The sequence below is a fragment of the Cetorhinus maximus genome, chromosome 9 (genome assembly GCF_964194155.1).
Source record: "Cetorhinus maximus chromosome 9, sCetMax3.hap1.1, whole genome shotgun sequence".
NCBI classification, from domain to species: domain Eukaryota; kingdom Metazoa; phylum Chordata; class Chondrichthyes; order Lamniformes; family Cetorhinidae; genus Cetorhinus; species Cetorhinus maximus.
In genome coordinates this window covers 8,346,918-8,364,335 of record NC_135887.1, presented here as the reverse complement: position 1 = coordinate 8,364,335, position 17,418 = coordinate 8,346,918, and the positions used below count along the sequence as shown (strand labels likewise).

At 41.9% G+C, this 17,418-nt stretch overlaps 1 protein-coding gene across 2 annotated transcripts in view; it reads left to right on the top strand.

The window, feature by feature from the left end:
• Positions 1–17,418, top strand: part of ankrd13b (ankyrin repeat domain 13B) — a 352,153-nt gene that overhangs the window by 297,116 nt on the left and 37,619 nt on the right. For both annotated transcript variants that reach the window (XM_078548006.1, XM_078548005.1), the window contains 2 exons: positions 2,772–2,836; positions 4,307–4,437. In XM_078548006.1, the coding sequence (XP_078404132.1) occupies positions 2,772–2,836; positions 4,307–4,437 (196 nt within the window). The remainder of the gene's footprint in view (positions 1–2,771; positions 2,837–4,306; positions 4,438–17,418) is intronic.

Below are 17,418 nucleotides of genomic sequence, written 5' to 3'. Positions count from 1 at the left end.
TTTAAATGGAATGTAAGCAATCAGATTAGTCTGCAGAAGAGTGGCAAGTATACAGAACCAATTGGCAATAATTTTGCCAGTATGAGTAAAATTGGAATACAACATAAAGGGGAGAATTTCCATGGGGTTCTTCAAATCTTTTGCCATATTTTCAGCAGAGGGTTGGCAAAAGCCTTGGAGACAAAGCATGTGCAGCCGTTTATAGCCATTAACGTGTTCTCAGGTCACTCTTCTGACCTCTAGCTGGGGAAATCCTGTGGAAATTCCAGGCGTAGAACTTTACAATGAATTTCAACATATTCAGAGTTCTCCTGGGTGGAAAGGCTGCCATATTACACATTGGTCTCCCAGCTTAAATTCAGCAGCTAAAAGAACTGCTTAAGTTTTTAAAAACACCTCATGCACCTAACAAAGGCCAGACGCTTCTTCATAACAAGGGAGGCATTTACAGAAGAGAAGTCATCCTGGAAAGCTCTCGCACATTCCAGTTGGTAAATATAATTTGCAGTTTAGAACTGAGCCACAAAAACCACAAAGGTCTGAGATTCAATTCCTGATCTCAGTGGATCTTCCGGCCCCGCCCTCCTTCCGGGATCGTCTGGTCCCACCGAAGGTCAATGGACTTTTGGCCTGGCCGGCGCATCCCCCACGGGGGTTCCCATCATGGTGGGCTGGAAAATCCCAGCCATGGTGGCAGCGGGGCGGAGTGACATTTGACCTCAATTAGTGAAAGTAAACATCAGCCTGGATTCTTACATCAGCGATACCTGCTAGGAAGGTGTGTGTATGTGCGTGTGCATGTGTGTGTATTTATATGTCAACAGAACTGCTCCCCTTATTGATGAAGAACGATTACTTCAGGGGTTAACAGAGCAGGCTTGCACTGATACAGCCATACCACAGCTGAACTAAGAACCTTCAAGAGAGGTAGAAAAAAAATTGGAGGTGGGGGGCGAGGGGGCGGGGGTGAAGAAATTTAGCCCACTGATAATACACTACTCTTTAAAAGCAGGAATATCTGGTTAGATACTCTTGATGATGGTGCCCTTTACAGATGGGAAAAATATATTTTATTCTGAATGGGAGTGCATACTCCCAACATAATAAAAAATAGATAAATACATTTTAAAACAAAGCGTTCCTGCTCTACCTGGTCATAACTATAAACCTGTTAAAAATTCAGTGTCTACAAAACCTTACATCCTCATGCTACTTTGTCACTTTTTATGTTACCTTCTTCCATCCTAGGTGTCCATGTCAACTTCTATAATGGAAAATGTAAACTTACCACGTAATGATACCCTCCAACCAGTAGATCTTTAGTTTTGTATTCCTTAGGCTCCATTGCAAAGAAACCCTTTTGCTTGACCCATCACTGCTTTTCAAATTGCAACACATTTTGATATTTAACTATAATTATGATAAAATGAAGGGATTATTTAGTTCTATGGACAGAATGCATGACTTTTAAAATGGGAAGCAAATTACATGTGCTCACCCTGGTCCAATTTTTCCTCAAGAAAAACAGAAAATGCTGGAAAAACTCAGCAGATCTGGCAGCATCTGTGGAGAGAGAAACTGAGTTAATGTTTTGAGTCTTCTTCAGAGTATTTTGCTTTTGTTTCGAGTCCATATGACTCTTCTTCAAAGCTCCAAAATACTCTTCTTCAGAGTATTTTGCTTTTGTTTTGAGTCCATATGACTCTTCTTCAAAGCTCCAAAATACTCTTCTTCAGAGTATTTCGCTTTTATCCAATTTTTCCCTGCCTTCTAACCCCACATCAGTCAGTCTTGACTCCCTCATGCGTGACATCACTGTGGTTCAACTAATCATTAAAAGAAATACAATTCAAATATGTGCAGCTGAAATCATTACCATTCCCAATTCACACTTTCAATCCTTAATGTAATGCATTTTGCACAGAATTGCTTTATGGTCCAGTTAGTGATTGACAAGTTTGGGGATTATAAGCAGTCGGGTCTGTACTTGTAAATCTAAGATAGATATTGTAACTGTAACCTTGATCCCTGGGACTGAAGAGGTTTCCACTGATGTCATCTCTAGCCAGATGCAATATTTGGCAGAGGGTGGCTTCTATCAGTTAAACTCATTCAAGCTAAAGAACTTTCATCTATAAACTGAGTGAAAGGAGACATTAAAAAGTGACATTACTTCTGAAAAAAATATTAGCAGTGTAAAAATGAAGCGATTTGACACTTAATAATTCCATAGAGCAATCAGTGTGAATCAGCATAAATTCATATTTAATGACTAGTCAATTGGACCGACCTTGAAGCTCATCATGAATATGCTGCACAGTAATCAGTCTGTGACTGGGATCATGTGCAGTTCAAGTCATTGTACTCAGAGCACAGGTAGTGGAAATTGGTGACAAAACTATTCACCAGGTTGAGGCGGGGATGATGATAAAATGAATAGCTCATACACCGGAAAAACTAAGTTGAATGTGATAGCTTAATTAACAGAACCAAAAGCTGAAGACTTAAGGCAATAGATCAAAATGTTCTGCACACATTTCTCCATGATAGCTTCATTCCGAATAAAGTAGAAAAGGAATTCCTCATTGATCATTTTTGTTATTTTTTAAGGAAGGCAATCTCATTAGGAGTCTTGCCTCTCAAAAAAATGAATTAAATTCAAACAGTTCTAACTCAGCAGGTTTACATCTTTAATGAAGAGATCAATCATTGTAAACACACTTACCTTAGAACTAACACTGTAGTGAAAAAGCACCACTTGTCTTTTGCAGGCAGTAAAACGCCTCTCCAGTCCTTCCTGGGCATTGCAGAGCAACATGTTGGACCACACAATGGGGTTTGTATTGGAAATTTTGTTCTGTTACCTCAGTCAGAACTTTGTTATAGTTTATAGATCACGTGATATTAACTCAGTTCAAGTCTGCTCTCTGTCACAGGATACTATAAATTGACTTTTTTTTTCAAGCTTACGGTGTTTCAGAAGTATATTGCGTCAAAGTGCTTCTTAATCTGTCATTCCCAGTGAAACACAAATGCTGGAAAAACTGTTTTGTTTTAAAATGAGAAACCTCAATGAAGTGCAGAACACTATCCAAGTTTGAAAGAGCAGGGAAGAAGATGAGCTAAATCAAGTAGTGATTAAGTGGTAAAAACAAAAAGCTACTGCGGATGCTGGAAATCCAAAACAAAAACAGAATTACCTGGAAAAACTCAGCAGGTCTGGCAGCATCGGTGGAGAAGAAAAGAGTTGACGTTTCGAATCCAACATGACCCTTCAACAGAACTGAAGTATAGTTAGGAAAGGGGTGAAATATAAGCTGGTTTAAGGTGGGGGGTGGGGGGAGAGAAGTTGAGGGTGGGGGTGGTTGTAGGGACAAGCAAGCAGCGATAGGAGCAGATAATCAAAAGATGTCACGGACAAAAGGATCGCTGTTGAAGGGTCATGTTGGACTCGAAACGTCAACTCTTTTCTTCTCCACCGATGCTGCCAGACCTGCTGAGTTTTTCCAGGTAATTCTGTTTTTGTTAGTGATTAAGTGGTGCTGAGTTTGGGTTTGCACTTTGCCATGCCCAGTATTTAAGAACTGAATGCAATTCATAACCAGGACAAGGATGATTAAAGAAGAGAAAGGATTGGAGGTTCTCCCAATCAGACCTTCAGTGGAAATCCCCAATAAGCAGCATAAGCAGCCACGTGTGCTGCTTCTCCAAGATTTTTGCTGACCATCCACCACATCTATGCTGGGCTATTGGGAAAACCCCTGTTAAAATTCAACTCACTAACCCTGATCAGGTGCCCAATTCACCAAACTTTGACTGGCCAATGAAAATGTAACCATTTATAGAAAGCAGTGCCAATGGATTAGCAAATGAGTCGAGCCCTCAGGCTCTCAAAAATCTGCCCGCACTCCAGTTTGTATTAGACTATATGAAGGCCCACTTGGTCACAGTGATTGATTTTGTTTCTATTACAGGGGTTTCAAGGATTTTCACTGGAGTTTTGCAAGTCATGTTCTGTGTCTCTGTCTATTTACACTGAGGACCACTGGCTTACAGTGACCAAATAAGTCACATTCTGTTTCACCTGGGACTCGGGATTTCACTGTTTCAGTGGGTAACATCTCCGATTCTCTCATTTTCCCATGGAAACTGCAAATCAGTGGCCCTATATTATGATCTGATTGTACTTCGGATTGATTCAACAAGACTGAGTTATAATGAATTGCTGTTTCACTGCTGTTAAACCCAACCCTTTGTAACGTATTTTAGAACTGCTGTAATTAGGTCATATCATTTTGTGATCCAGGCATTCATTACTCAGACATTCAGCAATACAAACCCAACATCTATTACTCCAGAGGAGTATTTCAACTCGAACTTTGAGCTGGGAAGCCGAGATATTGGACGCCCCATGGAACTCACCACAAAAACACAGAAGTAAGCTAAAAGCCTCTTTCGTTGTCTGCGATTGCTAATAAATATGATGTAATTTCCTGTATCCTGCTGTGGTCTTAACACGGCAAATGCATAACAAGGACCCTGATCCCCTTAAGTAGACGTAACAAACTGAAATGCCATGTTCTTCCTACAACGAAACACACCGAAGCTGAAATCTCAGATTCAAGTAGGCAGACAGGTTAAATCTAACCTCAGGTTTGGGATTAGGTTTATAAGCAGCAGCACCAACTTGCATTTACATAGTGCCTTTGACATAGGAAAACATCCCTAGTTGCTACACAGCAACTAAAAGGCCTTCAGTAAGAATGTGCATGGTAATCTCATGGCAGAGGTTTGGGTATGTGGAGTCAAGTTGCTTCATGGTCAACAAATTGGTTAAAAAAGAAAGCAGAAAGTTGAGGTAAAGGGTAATGATACAAAGTAGAGCAGGTTATTCCACAAACATCATGCTGGAACCAATATTACTCATAATTCACATTAACAATTTGGATTTCGACTCAACACCAGAATTTACAGATGCTACGAACTGGGTGCTATAGACTGAGGATGAATGCAACATAAAACAAGAAGACATTAGAAAACTTGCACACTCAGCAGTTAAGTGATAAATTGATAAATGTGAGGCGGTGAACTTTTGTAGGGAAAATGCAAACATTATCTATACCTTAGAAAATAAGAAACTGAATGGGATAGAAGAGCAAAGGGATGTAGGGATACAAGTGAACAAATTACTAAAAGGAACACCGCAGGTTCGCAAAGCAATTAAAAGTGCTTCAAAAGCACTGGGATTTATTTCTAAGGGTATGGAATTCAAAAGGAACAAATTTATATTAAACTCAGATAGGACCCTGGTCAGGCCACACCGTTCTCATCCTCTCCTTTACTTAGAGTGGAACTCACCACCGCAAAAAGTGAGACAAATAGCTTGGATGCTTTCGCAAGGAAGCTAGATAAGGACATGACAGAAAAGGACTAGAAAGATGTGCTGAAAGGCTGACATGCAGCAAAATGGAGTAAGGCTGAAATGCAGCAAAGTTAGAGCATAAATACCAGCGCAGACTCGTTAAGCCGAATAGCCTATTTCTGTCCTTCTATATAATTGGAGAAAATTTGACACTAATCAAAAGAAAGAGATATTGGATGAAGTGACTGAAAGCTTGGTGAAGGAGATATGTTTTAAGGAAGATATGAAAGGAGAACAAGAGTTAGAAAAACAGAGAGAATTAGGGAGGAAATTCCAGAGTTTGGAGCTTAGAAGGCTGAAGGCGTGGTAGCAAATGGTGGGGTCAATGAGGGAGTTGTTGAAGGACGAGAGGTCAGAGTAGGAGGAACACAGAGTTCGCAGAGCGTTTCAGGCTACAAGGAGTTGGAGATAGGGAGGGGCAAGATTAAGGAAGGATTTGGACATGAGGATGGTAATTATAAATTGAAGGAATTGGGAAATCCGGAGGCAATGTAGGCCAGGAAGCAGAGAAGTGATGGGTCAGGGTTAGGGTGGCAGTGTTTGGATTAACTATAAGGTTATGGATGAGTTTGGAGGTGAGAAAGGCATGGTTCAGGGTTTCAGCAGCAGGTGGGATGAGGTAGGGATGGAGACAAGAGATGGTATGGATGTGTGGTAGGCAGTCTCAATCTCTGTCATCATGGTTTAAGACAATATTGGAACCATGATTTTAGAGTGCAACTTTGTAACTCATTTCCAGGGAACCTCAGATCTACGATTCCAAGATCAGTGAGTCCATTTAGACTCTGATGAGCCAATCTCCGGGGGTCAATATTGTGTTTAATGATTCAAAATGAAGAAAAAGGGTTACTGGGTTAATGATCTTCCATGTCTGTGTTGGTGATAGAACTAAGGCACCCATAAAGTCTGACATGATAAAGGGCAATGAACAACTACACCATTAAGACCAAGAGTCCTTAGGTTTAATTCCTGAGTTAGTTGATCTCGACACTAGCATAAAAGCAAAATGCTGCATATGCTGAAAATCTGAAATAAAAACAGAAAGTGCTGGAAATGCCCAGCAGGTCAGGCAAGCAGGTGGAGAGAGAAACGGAATTAACGTTTCGGGTCTGTCGATGACCTACTGAGCATTTTCAGCATTTTCTGTTTGTATTATGTCTGATCTCAGCCCCTGTGGCTGACAGTAATATTACAAAAATCCCTACGGTCCTCATGTTAGGGAAATAAACATTTATCCAACTTGATTCTGTAGGAGATATGATGGTGTAGTAGTAGTTATGTTGCTATACCAGTAATCCAGAGATTTAGAATAATAATCCACAGCATACATCTAAATTTTACAGGGTGCCGTAGTCTCCCCCACCCCGGATAAAAATTCGGGGGCAGGGCCTACCCATGATTCCCACCGCTACCCTGCAGCAATTTTCCGCCCCTTTCTCAGGAGGAAGTCCTGGATGATTGGCATCTCAAAGTCCCAGTAGCACCAGTTGGGAGCAGTTGTCACTGCTTGGATTACAAGCAGTCCCCAGTGCTGAGGAGCCCAGACTGACAGGTAAGTCTGGGGTCGGGAGTCTCGATGAGGGGGTGAGTGAGGCAGGTGGGGGTGCTGAGTTCAAGAGGCCAGGGTGGAGTGTTAAAGTGGGGAGGGGGGTGGTGGGCAGAATGATCTTACAGGAAGTGCCTGCGATGGGCCCAGGGAGCCCCCAAATGTGGCCCACTCCTCTGGCCCAACACCAGCCAATGTAACTAAAGCTGCCAGACTTCCCACGTGGCCATAATCCACTCGATTGTGACCTGCACTCATGGAATTTTACCCCATCAGAAATCAACACCTTCAGAAAAGAATGAGGAGAGAAAGTTGTTAAAACAAAATCCTTGGTGTAGGTTTGTAATCCAACAAGTCTTTTTCACAGTGAGATACAGAGTTCATTTAACATTAAAAGGAAGATAGCAACTGTCCCTTTGTCCAGTTATTTATGTTTGCAACACTTTCTTAATGTATGATATAACATTCGCTATCCGTGCCAGTGAACACTAGTGGATAGAAGGCAACACTGCACAAAACAAATAAAGAAAACCTAACAGTTATATAAAACCTTTCGTGATTTCCAGATACCCCAAAGTGCTTTACAGCTAATTAAGTACTTTTGGTGTGTTGTCCTGGTTGTAATGCAGGATATATATAACAAAAAAAACTCAGGACTCACTACCCAAAGGAAAAAAAAGTTTGGACTAGTAACTCTTATTTCCCAGTTTTTACTGGTATTCCATTTTAAGGTATACAAGAACAATTTGGACCAGTAACTCCTATTTCCCAGTTTTTACTGTTTTTCCCTTCTGGGCAGTGAGATGGACACAAAATGGGGTAGGAAACAGAGCAGAAAGCAAAGCAAATGGCATATAATGGAGTTAATTATAAACTCAGCACTGTGATGATGAGACGTAAGTAGGATATTACAGTTTTGTTCATGTTATCTGGGAATATACTGTTCTGTCAAACAACCATGTTTCACAAATTGCTAAATTCTGAAGCACTGCGTGCTAAAATCAACTCCAATGATTAGCATTTTTCAAATGGAAAGCGTCCATCACTTGGCAATTTGCAGGCATACTGAGTGCTAATGAGATGCTGTTGCCTATAATGATCCATAATGCGCTCTTCTGAGACAAAGCTTGACTGAATTGCTGATTTTTCATTGCGCAAGTTGGAGCACCTCTCCTCACCAAAACCGCCCCAACATTCGCCAGATCTAAACCCTGAACCAGAAGGAAATGCTGGTGCTTTGCAATATCTTAACAGCTTTATTAGATCTCAGGAAGGCATTGTCCTTATCAGGCACTTCTGGGCTGATCGTGGACTTAATTATGGGACGTGTCTCTGAGTCCGTAGATTGTGTGTTCAAGCCCTACTCCAAAGACCGAGCACACATTCTCAGCCCGTGCTTCCCAAACTATTTTCCAATGTGAGCCCTTTTTAACACTTGAAAATTAATGTGACCCCAGATGCCAGCAAAAACAAAACAGCAATAAAGCAGTATATTGTAATATCCAGTATATAATTATTGAAGTTTGCATATTACTATTATAATAGTACATCATATAAATATGAATATCTTATTTTAGAATATTTGTAAAAATATTACTATATTATGTACTGTTGTAGGATTCAGCCAAGCTCTCCATATTCCCCGGTGAAAGCAGACTCAGTGATTTCTCCCTTCCCTTCACCCCCACACACACATTGTAATCACACATTGTAATCACACCCACACCTTCCTAAAACTCCTCCCCCTCACATACACACACCAGCCCCTTTCCCAATTCCACCCCCAACCCCCCCACCACTTACTCACTTAGCAGCCCCTCTTCCCAACAACCAGCCCCTCACCCCATTCATTCACTCACTCATCAGCCCCATCTCCCCTTCCCCCGCTTTGGGTCAAGTTGCCGGTGCCTGTGTAGCCTGAGCCAGGTTAAGAAGCCTGTACAACAGGCAGGCAGGAGCAGAAATATAGTAAAGATTGAAGCCGTCGTTCACCTTCTCAACTCGTCTGCATTACCTGCCGGTTTCTCCCACACGCTGGTCACGCTCAGGGTCAACACCAAGTTGGCCCACAAACATCCCCGGCCCACTTGACCTTGCCGCTAAAAGTGTTTTCCGGAGCTAAAGAGCACTTTGGGCCCACGCTCCGCCCTGTTCTCTTTGGTAGAATTGATCCAGTGGGTCGAGGGCTGTCCCAGCAGTGCCTCCCGACTGGGTCATCTCCTCTCCATAATCACCATTGCTGCTTCAGAGGAGAAGGAGCTCGGGACCCCATTGGGGGTTGTGACCCACAGTTTGGGAGCTGCTGATCTGTTTGATATTGCAGCGTACGAATGAGGGAGTGTTGGAGGTGCTTTCTTTCAGATGCACCAATAGGCCAAAGCCCCGTCTGTCCTCTCAGGTGGATGTAAAAAAACTCCATGTCACTGTTTTAAAGAAGAGCAGGGAAGCTCTCTCTGGTGTCCTGACGAATATTATCCTTCAATCAACCTCAGTGAAAAGACAGATTCTGTGGCAATTATCATATTGCTGTTTATGGGAGTTTGCTGTGAGAAAATTGGCTGTCATGTTTCCTATCCTTCAAAGGTACTTAATTGACTGTAAAGCGCTTTGGGACATCCTGAGGTCATGCAATGTGCTGTATGAATGCAAGTTCATTTTCTTTTACATCCCACAGGTGCCCTGTGTTTAGAGTTTTTTATCCCCCTAAGGGTTTACTCAGTCAATCCTCAATTAATCCCCAATTCTTACCCAAACTTCAATAAACAACACGCTGAATATTCAAAACAAAAATAAAAATACCTGGTAAAACTCAGCAGGTCTGACAGCATCTGCAGAGAGGAACACAGTTAACGTTTCGAGTCCGTATGACTCTTCATCAACAAATGAAGAGTCATACGGACTCAAAACGTTAACTGTGTTCCTCTCCGCAGATGCTGTCAGACCTGCTGAGTTTTACCAGGTATTTTTATTTTTGTTTTGGATTTCCAGCATCCGCAGTTTTTTGCTTTTATCCACGCTGAATATTCACTTTAGCTGTTTTCTCCAAATGCATTAAATGCATCATAAGAATAGGAAACGTTTCCGAAGGAGTTTAGCTCCATTTTTCTTATTTTTGTGTTTTGCTGTCTAGCTGCTTTTCAACCACTGGACACTTTATTTTGTGGAAACAAATTGACTGAGTTTACTGCACCAAAATGAATCGTCACTTTTAAAAAGTCTACTTGATATCCATAATTTTTTTTAATGAAGGGTAAAAACAAATACACTGCATTAAAGGTGCTTCCTTTCAAAGTTAGAATATTCCCTACATTAAAGCATTTGGAATAATGAAGTTAATGATTAACCTTTTTATACAAAGTGTATATTTCACCTTGAATTAAATGCCCGCAGTATAGATTAATCTCCATTTTTGGCACTGATGCTTTCAGTTTATCTCACAGACAAAAAATGCAGAATTTGCTAGTGAAGTGGATACAGTTCAATAAAAAAGTATTAACGAGTCCTGTAATCAAAGAATTCAACAAGCATTGCATCTTTTATGTAAGTTCACAGCATGTGTTTGCTATGTTCTTTGAGTCTGCATTATTCATAATGGCTGGTGAATTGGAATCTGTTAATCCACTAATAAGACAGATGAAAACAAATAGATTTGCACTGATACAGAGCCTTTCAGGTCTTCCCAATGTCCCAAAGCACTTCATAGCCTAGTAATGACTTTTGAAGCATAACCACTGTTGTTAAATAGGCACGTGCAGCCATCAATGTACACACATCGAGATGTGACCATCAGCAAATGAGATGGATGGGTGACCAGATGAGCTAGTGGCTTTGGTGGAGATGACTGTTGGCCAGGACACTAGAGCTCCTGGCTCCACTACTAAGAGTACAATGAGATATTTTTACACCCATTTAAAAGGCAGTTAGAGATAAGACTAATAATAAAAAAACATTCAATTGTCCCATCCTCACTGTGGCAGTGGCCTCAGTTCTCATGTTGTTTCCTCCTTCAGTAATATGGTAAGTTGCCCTGTGTTTGCTCCTCTCTTGTGCCCCATATGGGGAACTTGTTTGAAGCTGCAGCTCGGGAAAGGGCATGAGAACCACTGTTTTCAAAGGAATTCATGTTTTGAAAATATGATACTGACACAATACAAGTGGAGGAACGTTTGAAAAGATTGCACGAAAATGGCCTTTTACTAAAACCAATTTTTCGTTCAGCCCTATTCTCCTTTACTTTGAGCTCTGACCACCACAGGTGCAGCTTTAGGATTGTGAATGTTTTTTTTATTCCGTTATGGAATGTGAGCTATGCTAACCTTGCCAGGGACGCTCAGATCCCATAAAAGAACAAAAAAGAAACGTCCACAATCATAGACTTGCACCTGTCGGTGTGACTAAATCACTCCCCACAACTCCCCACCCCTCCTGCCTTTCTGACTGTGTGAATGACACAACAGGCTTGCTATAATTTCTATCATTGTACATGCCCTTAGAGAGCATGACAAATTATTTTCTTTAACTAAAACAGATGGTAAGTATGTGGAACAGATTACCAACAGTGATAGAACAAGATACCTTAATGGGCTTCACAGAAGAAACTGAACGAGTTTGTCAACAAATAGGATTCGGGAGCATTAGAAATGCACCCAACAAATATTGTGGCTAAACAGGCTAGATGGATCAAGGGACTAATCTTGCTGTTACTGTGGTTATATTCTATGGCAATTTAGAATACCCTTTCAGCTCTCACAATGGTGGAGTAGGTGACTGTACTAAGTCCTGCAATATTGAGCCTCTCTAATGGTATCCTGCACTGTCATCCAACATGCCATACCAATTTCCCTTCCACCAGGTCACCCAATCATCATGGCAGTTGATGAGTTGGATTGTGTTGTGGTAAAAAGATGAGCCCGCTCAAGTCTGTGAGTTTCCAGTCAGCAAAGGTTTTATTCAAGCATTTGCTGGAGAGATCATCTTGGCTCCTTTCCCAAGGATCTCTCCCCGATACAAAGTCGGTGTCACAATTTTATAGTCCTTGGTTCTCACATAGCAAAACACTGTTTGTTACAACCCCCATCACTGGCATTGCCTTAACACACACATCACCTACTCAAGAGTAGGGGTACTTCATTCTGCAGATGTTCCCTGTTATCTCAACAGTTTCAGCATTTGGCCTCAGCAGGAGTTTGTTCGTGCCTGGGTCTTAATGACACCCTGCCTGTTTCCTTAACCCGTTAACACCTTGTTTACCCAAGCTGTGAAGGCCATTAGGTTTACGGTTTGTGATTCTTAGCTGGTTCCCACAGTATTGGCTATATTTCCCATCATGCCTAGAAAGAGCTCTCATAACTACACTTGTCTACTTTTAAAGCTGTTAATGCACGTTTTAATATCAATCTTAATATTGAATTATTTCAATTAACCCACTGCAATTATCATATATGTTAGCGTAGAGAAATGTCCATTGATTCTTTTGGCTACATCCAACCAACCCAAGTCCCATGGGCATAGTTTTCACCAAAATGGCTGGGTCCAGTTAATCCATTCCTTCAATAAAACTGACAGTGGCAGTAACTTTACTTTCCTATCCCCAATCCTGGATTCAGCCTTCAGGTTTCCTTCTGTAAGCTCCTACACACAACACTCCACCTCCTACACACAACACTCCACATCCTGCCTGCACTGCACTGCACCCATGAGCAGTCTAAACTTTTTTTATGGCTCTGTGCCTTTGGCTGTTTTCAACTAGTTTCCGTTTCCTTTGAAACCTGAGGTCACAGCCTCATTTCCTAGAATCCAGAAGTCACAGCTTCATTTCCCGGGAACCTGAAGTTGCAGTTTTCCCTTCAGTTGGGAACTGACAAAAGAAACAAAGAACAAGTTTTGAAACCATGGTCAGTGCATTCAACCAGTCATCTGTTCAGACAACAGCTTGCACATGCTTCCTGCTTGTCCTGCCAACTGTGGCTTCCGCCACAATATCCAAAAACCACAGTAGGATAAATGATCAGTAAAATCTCGCTCGCGCCCATGTCAGTTTGGCCAATTTTATGCCATTCTAGCTCCAGTTCAAATGCTGTGTTAAACCCCACAATAGTACTTTAGTGCATCATGAGGTTGTTTATGGTATGTTCTATTTGATAAAGAGCAGGAAATTCGAATAATGCCTCGGCCAATATTTGTTCCTCAATTATGTTACACAAAAACAGTGTAACTGGGCAGTTGTATTGTTGCTGTTTGTGGGCATTGTTGGTGCAATTATTTATTGCATAGTAGCCGCTTTTTGTTTACTTGGCTATTGAACAATGACCAAAGGTAGTTAATCATAACAGCACGTGAGTAATTTCAGTCAATCCTGGTGAATGATTGATTGCCTCTTTAAACCATGTTTATTTTACTCAATTAATAGAGAATGTTTATTGAACAGCAGGTGGCATGTCTGTACCCTGGCATCTGTATAAATAAGGCCACAAAGAACCAACATCAGGTAAATTAAAATTCAGCTAGTAATGACTACGACTATGAATAAATACCAATTCATGTCATATTCTAACAATGTAGCACTACCCCTGTCGTACTCCCTGTTAAATACATATTCATTAGTTAGGCAGGTAGATTTAGCTTTTTGGAATATATTATTAAATGTATTTGCTGGTCCATTTTAGCACTTTCAACATCACAGGACCATAGAATTTACAGTGCACAGAGAGGCCATTCAGCCATTGTGCCTGTACTGGTGCTGTTCCTCAACTGGAGCAACATGTCCTATGCCTAACAGCCACTGCACACAAAGCCATCCATCATTTGAAGCACAAGTTGCGAGGAGGCATTTTTACTGGCAGCGAATGAATGATCCAAGTGTTCTGCTGTTCTGCCTAGATGGAACAAGAGTTCCCAAACAGGGGAATATACAGGTGGGACAAACTATACCACTGAGGCTCCATGGACCAAAACAAAAATCTTAGCTCAAGGGCAAGCGATGCCATTGGCAAGGTGCTAAGGGGAACCCTGGGAACTCTCCAAAAGGCAGAGAGAGAAAAACCTTTACCAGCCTCTCTCAGGTGGTTCCCGAGTGCCCAGCTTGAGCTGGTGTCGGTATACGTCTATACGCAAGTCTATGCTCTTAGCCTGAGGGAACTTGAAGTGGGTAGGAAATAAACTTGTGTTTTGGTGGGATGGCGTTGGGAATTTTAAGTCATCTGAATTAGAAACAAGGAAAATGAAATAATAAAACTATTAAAGTATAGAGCTTTGTCTTGTTTCTAGTTTCTTAATGCTACACACAGGCCATCAACGTTGTAGCTGAGCTAACTTTATTGATAACACATTTCCTAACATGAACGCATATCTGCAGTCTCTGAACTCTATCAAGACAGGCTCCAACGTGTGCTCTCTGATCTTTCCAGTTTCTCCGGTACTGTTGTCCGTTTGGAGTCTGCACTATGTAAGACCTTGGTTCTCCTGTGATTCCTGTGACAACAGCAGGATTGCAGATCCCTCACCGTCTCTCCCATGTTCAGGTCAGGCAGAGTTCAGGGGCCTCGATCAAAGTACTGTTTCTGCTTCTGCTGTCTCAGTCTGAGCAAGTCCTGAACACTGTAGCTCACTGACTGTGGAAATAACAGTTGGGGCACAATTGGAAGCTTATTTCTTAGTCTTCTCCCCATCAGGAGATGTGCTAGAGATGATCCAAAGCCCTCTAATGGAGTATTCCTGAAATCCAGCAGAACCAGGTAGGGGTCTCTTCCGTCCACCTTTGTCTTCTTCAACAGGTGTTTTAGGGTCTGCACGGTACATTCCACCATTCCGTTGGATTGTGGATATTTGGGACTTGACGTAGTGTGGCAAAAACTCCCAGTCCTGTGCAAATTTGTGAAACTCAGAGCCTGAGAATTGTGGACCGTTGCCTGTGATGAGCACTTCAGGTGTGCCGTGGTGGGCAAAAATTGATCTTAAATGACTTATTACAGTGATGCTCTTACTATCATTTCTCAGCAGCAAAGACTCAAAAAACTTTGAGTAATAATATACTGTCAGTAGGTACTCACTGTTGTCAAATGTGAACAAGTCCACTCCAATTTTCTGTCAGGGCCTCTCTGGAACTCTGTGTGGTTGGAGTGGTTCTTTTTGTTGTGATTTACTGTACTTTTGGCACACTGCACATGCACTCACCATTTCCCCGATTTGTGCTCCCATTCCAGGCCAATACATTACATCTCGGGCTCTTCTCCTGCATGTCTCTACGCTGAGGTGACTTTCATGTACGCGCTGCAGCATTTCTTTCCTCACTGCTGCCGGAATTATGATCTTTTCTCCCTTGAAAAGTATTCCTTCTGCTACATGAAGTTCCTCACGAAAGTTCCAGTTCTCTTGTACATCAGAAGGGGCTCCGGTCCAATGTGTGGGCCAGCCAGTTTGCACAATCTGCTGCAGTTTTCTCAGGGTGGGGTCATTCTTGGTCACTTCCCTGATCTCATCCAGTTTGGTTACAGCCACAGGTAAGTCCTTTGTCAGCATGTGAACCTGTGCTTCCATTTCTTTATCCTCTTCCTCTGTGATGGGTAGGTATGCACGTGACAGAGTGTCTGTGATGTACATTTCCTTGCCTGGTTTGTATTTAACTCTGACCTGATACTTCTGCAGACACATTAGTAATCTTTGGATTCTTGGTGGTGCACAGTTCAGGGGCTTTTTAAGTTTAGCTGCAAAGGTTTATGTTCAGACTGTACCTCCACGCTTTTGCCATAGACAAACTGGTGAAAGTGTTCTAGGCCAAACACAATTGCTAGCATTTCTTTCTCTATTTGGGCATGCGGCTGCTGTGTTTCAGTCATTGCCTTTGAACCGTATGCCATTGCTGCCTTACTTTGCAAGAGGGAAGCTCCCAGGCCAGTCCTTGGAGCATCCACTGAGATCTTGACCAGCTGACTGACATGGTAATACTTTAACACTGGTGCCTGGGTCAGTGTTCTCTTCAGACTAGTCATAGCTTCCTGGTGACTTTATTCCCAGTCCCATTCCACATCATTTTGTAGAGAGCTGCTGTCAGATCTGACATGTTCGGAATGAATTTCCCAAGATAGGTCACCTTTCCCAAAAACTTCTCCAAGTCTTTCCTACACTCTGGGGGGTGGCATGTTCATGATTGCTTCAATTCTCTAGCTCTGGCCAGTACCTGCCTCAGTCTGTGGTCATGTTCTTCTTGTGAGACTCCCCAGACCAGTACATCATTGATATAGCTTCCTGTGCTCTCTAACCCTTCAAACAACTGCTTCACTGTTCTGTGGAACACCTCCGGAACCAAATTAATACCAAAAGGGAAGCATAAAAACCTGTATCGCCTGTATAGTGTGTTGGAGGTACAGAGATAGGAGCTGCGTTCATCCAGCTTGACCTGCCAGAAGCCTGAACTCGCATCCAAGACTGAATAGTATTTAGTATCAGCTAGTTTACACATGATCTCTTCTACTGTGGGCAGCTGGTAATGCTCTCTTTGCACTGTCTAGTTTAGGTCTCTGGGACCCAGATAGACTCGCAGATTCCCATCTGATTTTTCTACAGTTACAACTGGATTAACCCGCTTTGTTGGTTCTTCAGTTTTCTTGATGATGTGAAGTTTCTCCATTCTGTCCAACTCTGCTTTCAGTCAGCCTCTCAGCATTACTGGTATTTTCCTGGGCGGGTGTATTTTGGGTGTCACAGTTTCGTCAGTCTTGGTGGTGTGTTCTCCTTTTAGGCAGCCAATCCTCTGGAACACATCTTTATACTCACTCAGGATGTCATCAGTGGTGACAGTCATTATTCTCTTGATTAGCTTCAGATTTTCACAAGCTTTGATTCCAACAATGGGTTATGCATCAGTTTTCACCACTGTGAATGGAAGTGCTTGAAACTGTTTTTTGTAGTTCTCTAAGTGTGCACTTTCCTTCTACAGCAACTTTTTCACCTGTATAAGTGGACAGCTTCACTTCTGTTTTAGTTAGCTGTTTTTCTTTGCTTATCTTACAATACAGGTTTATAGGAATGACATTTGCTTGTGCACCTGTGTCAAGCTTGAAATTCACCATCACTTTGGCAATTTTTAAATGAACCTTCTACTTTGGAATTTGTTGTTACTGCACCAACGAAAAGTTCAGTTTCATTGTCTGTGTTATCATCTGCAATCGTGTGCACTTTCTTCGATTTACATATCTTCGCGAAGTGTTTTAGTTTATCACGGTTCTTACACTACTTTCCATAAGCTGGACAACTACGTGGTAAATGCTCTGTTCTGCATTGGCTGCATTTAAATGTTTAAATCACAGTTTTGTTCTTTTTACCTTCAGGTTGTCTATTTGTTCTTTCCCGGGGCTGTTTCTGTTTAACTGCATCTAAACTGCTTGACCGTGTGTGGCTTATCATCTTCTGTCATCTGTTTAATTTGGCATTTCGTTGTCTCTGCTGCTCTGAA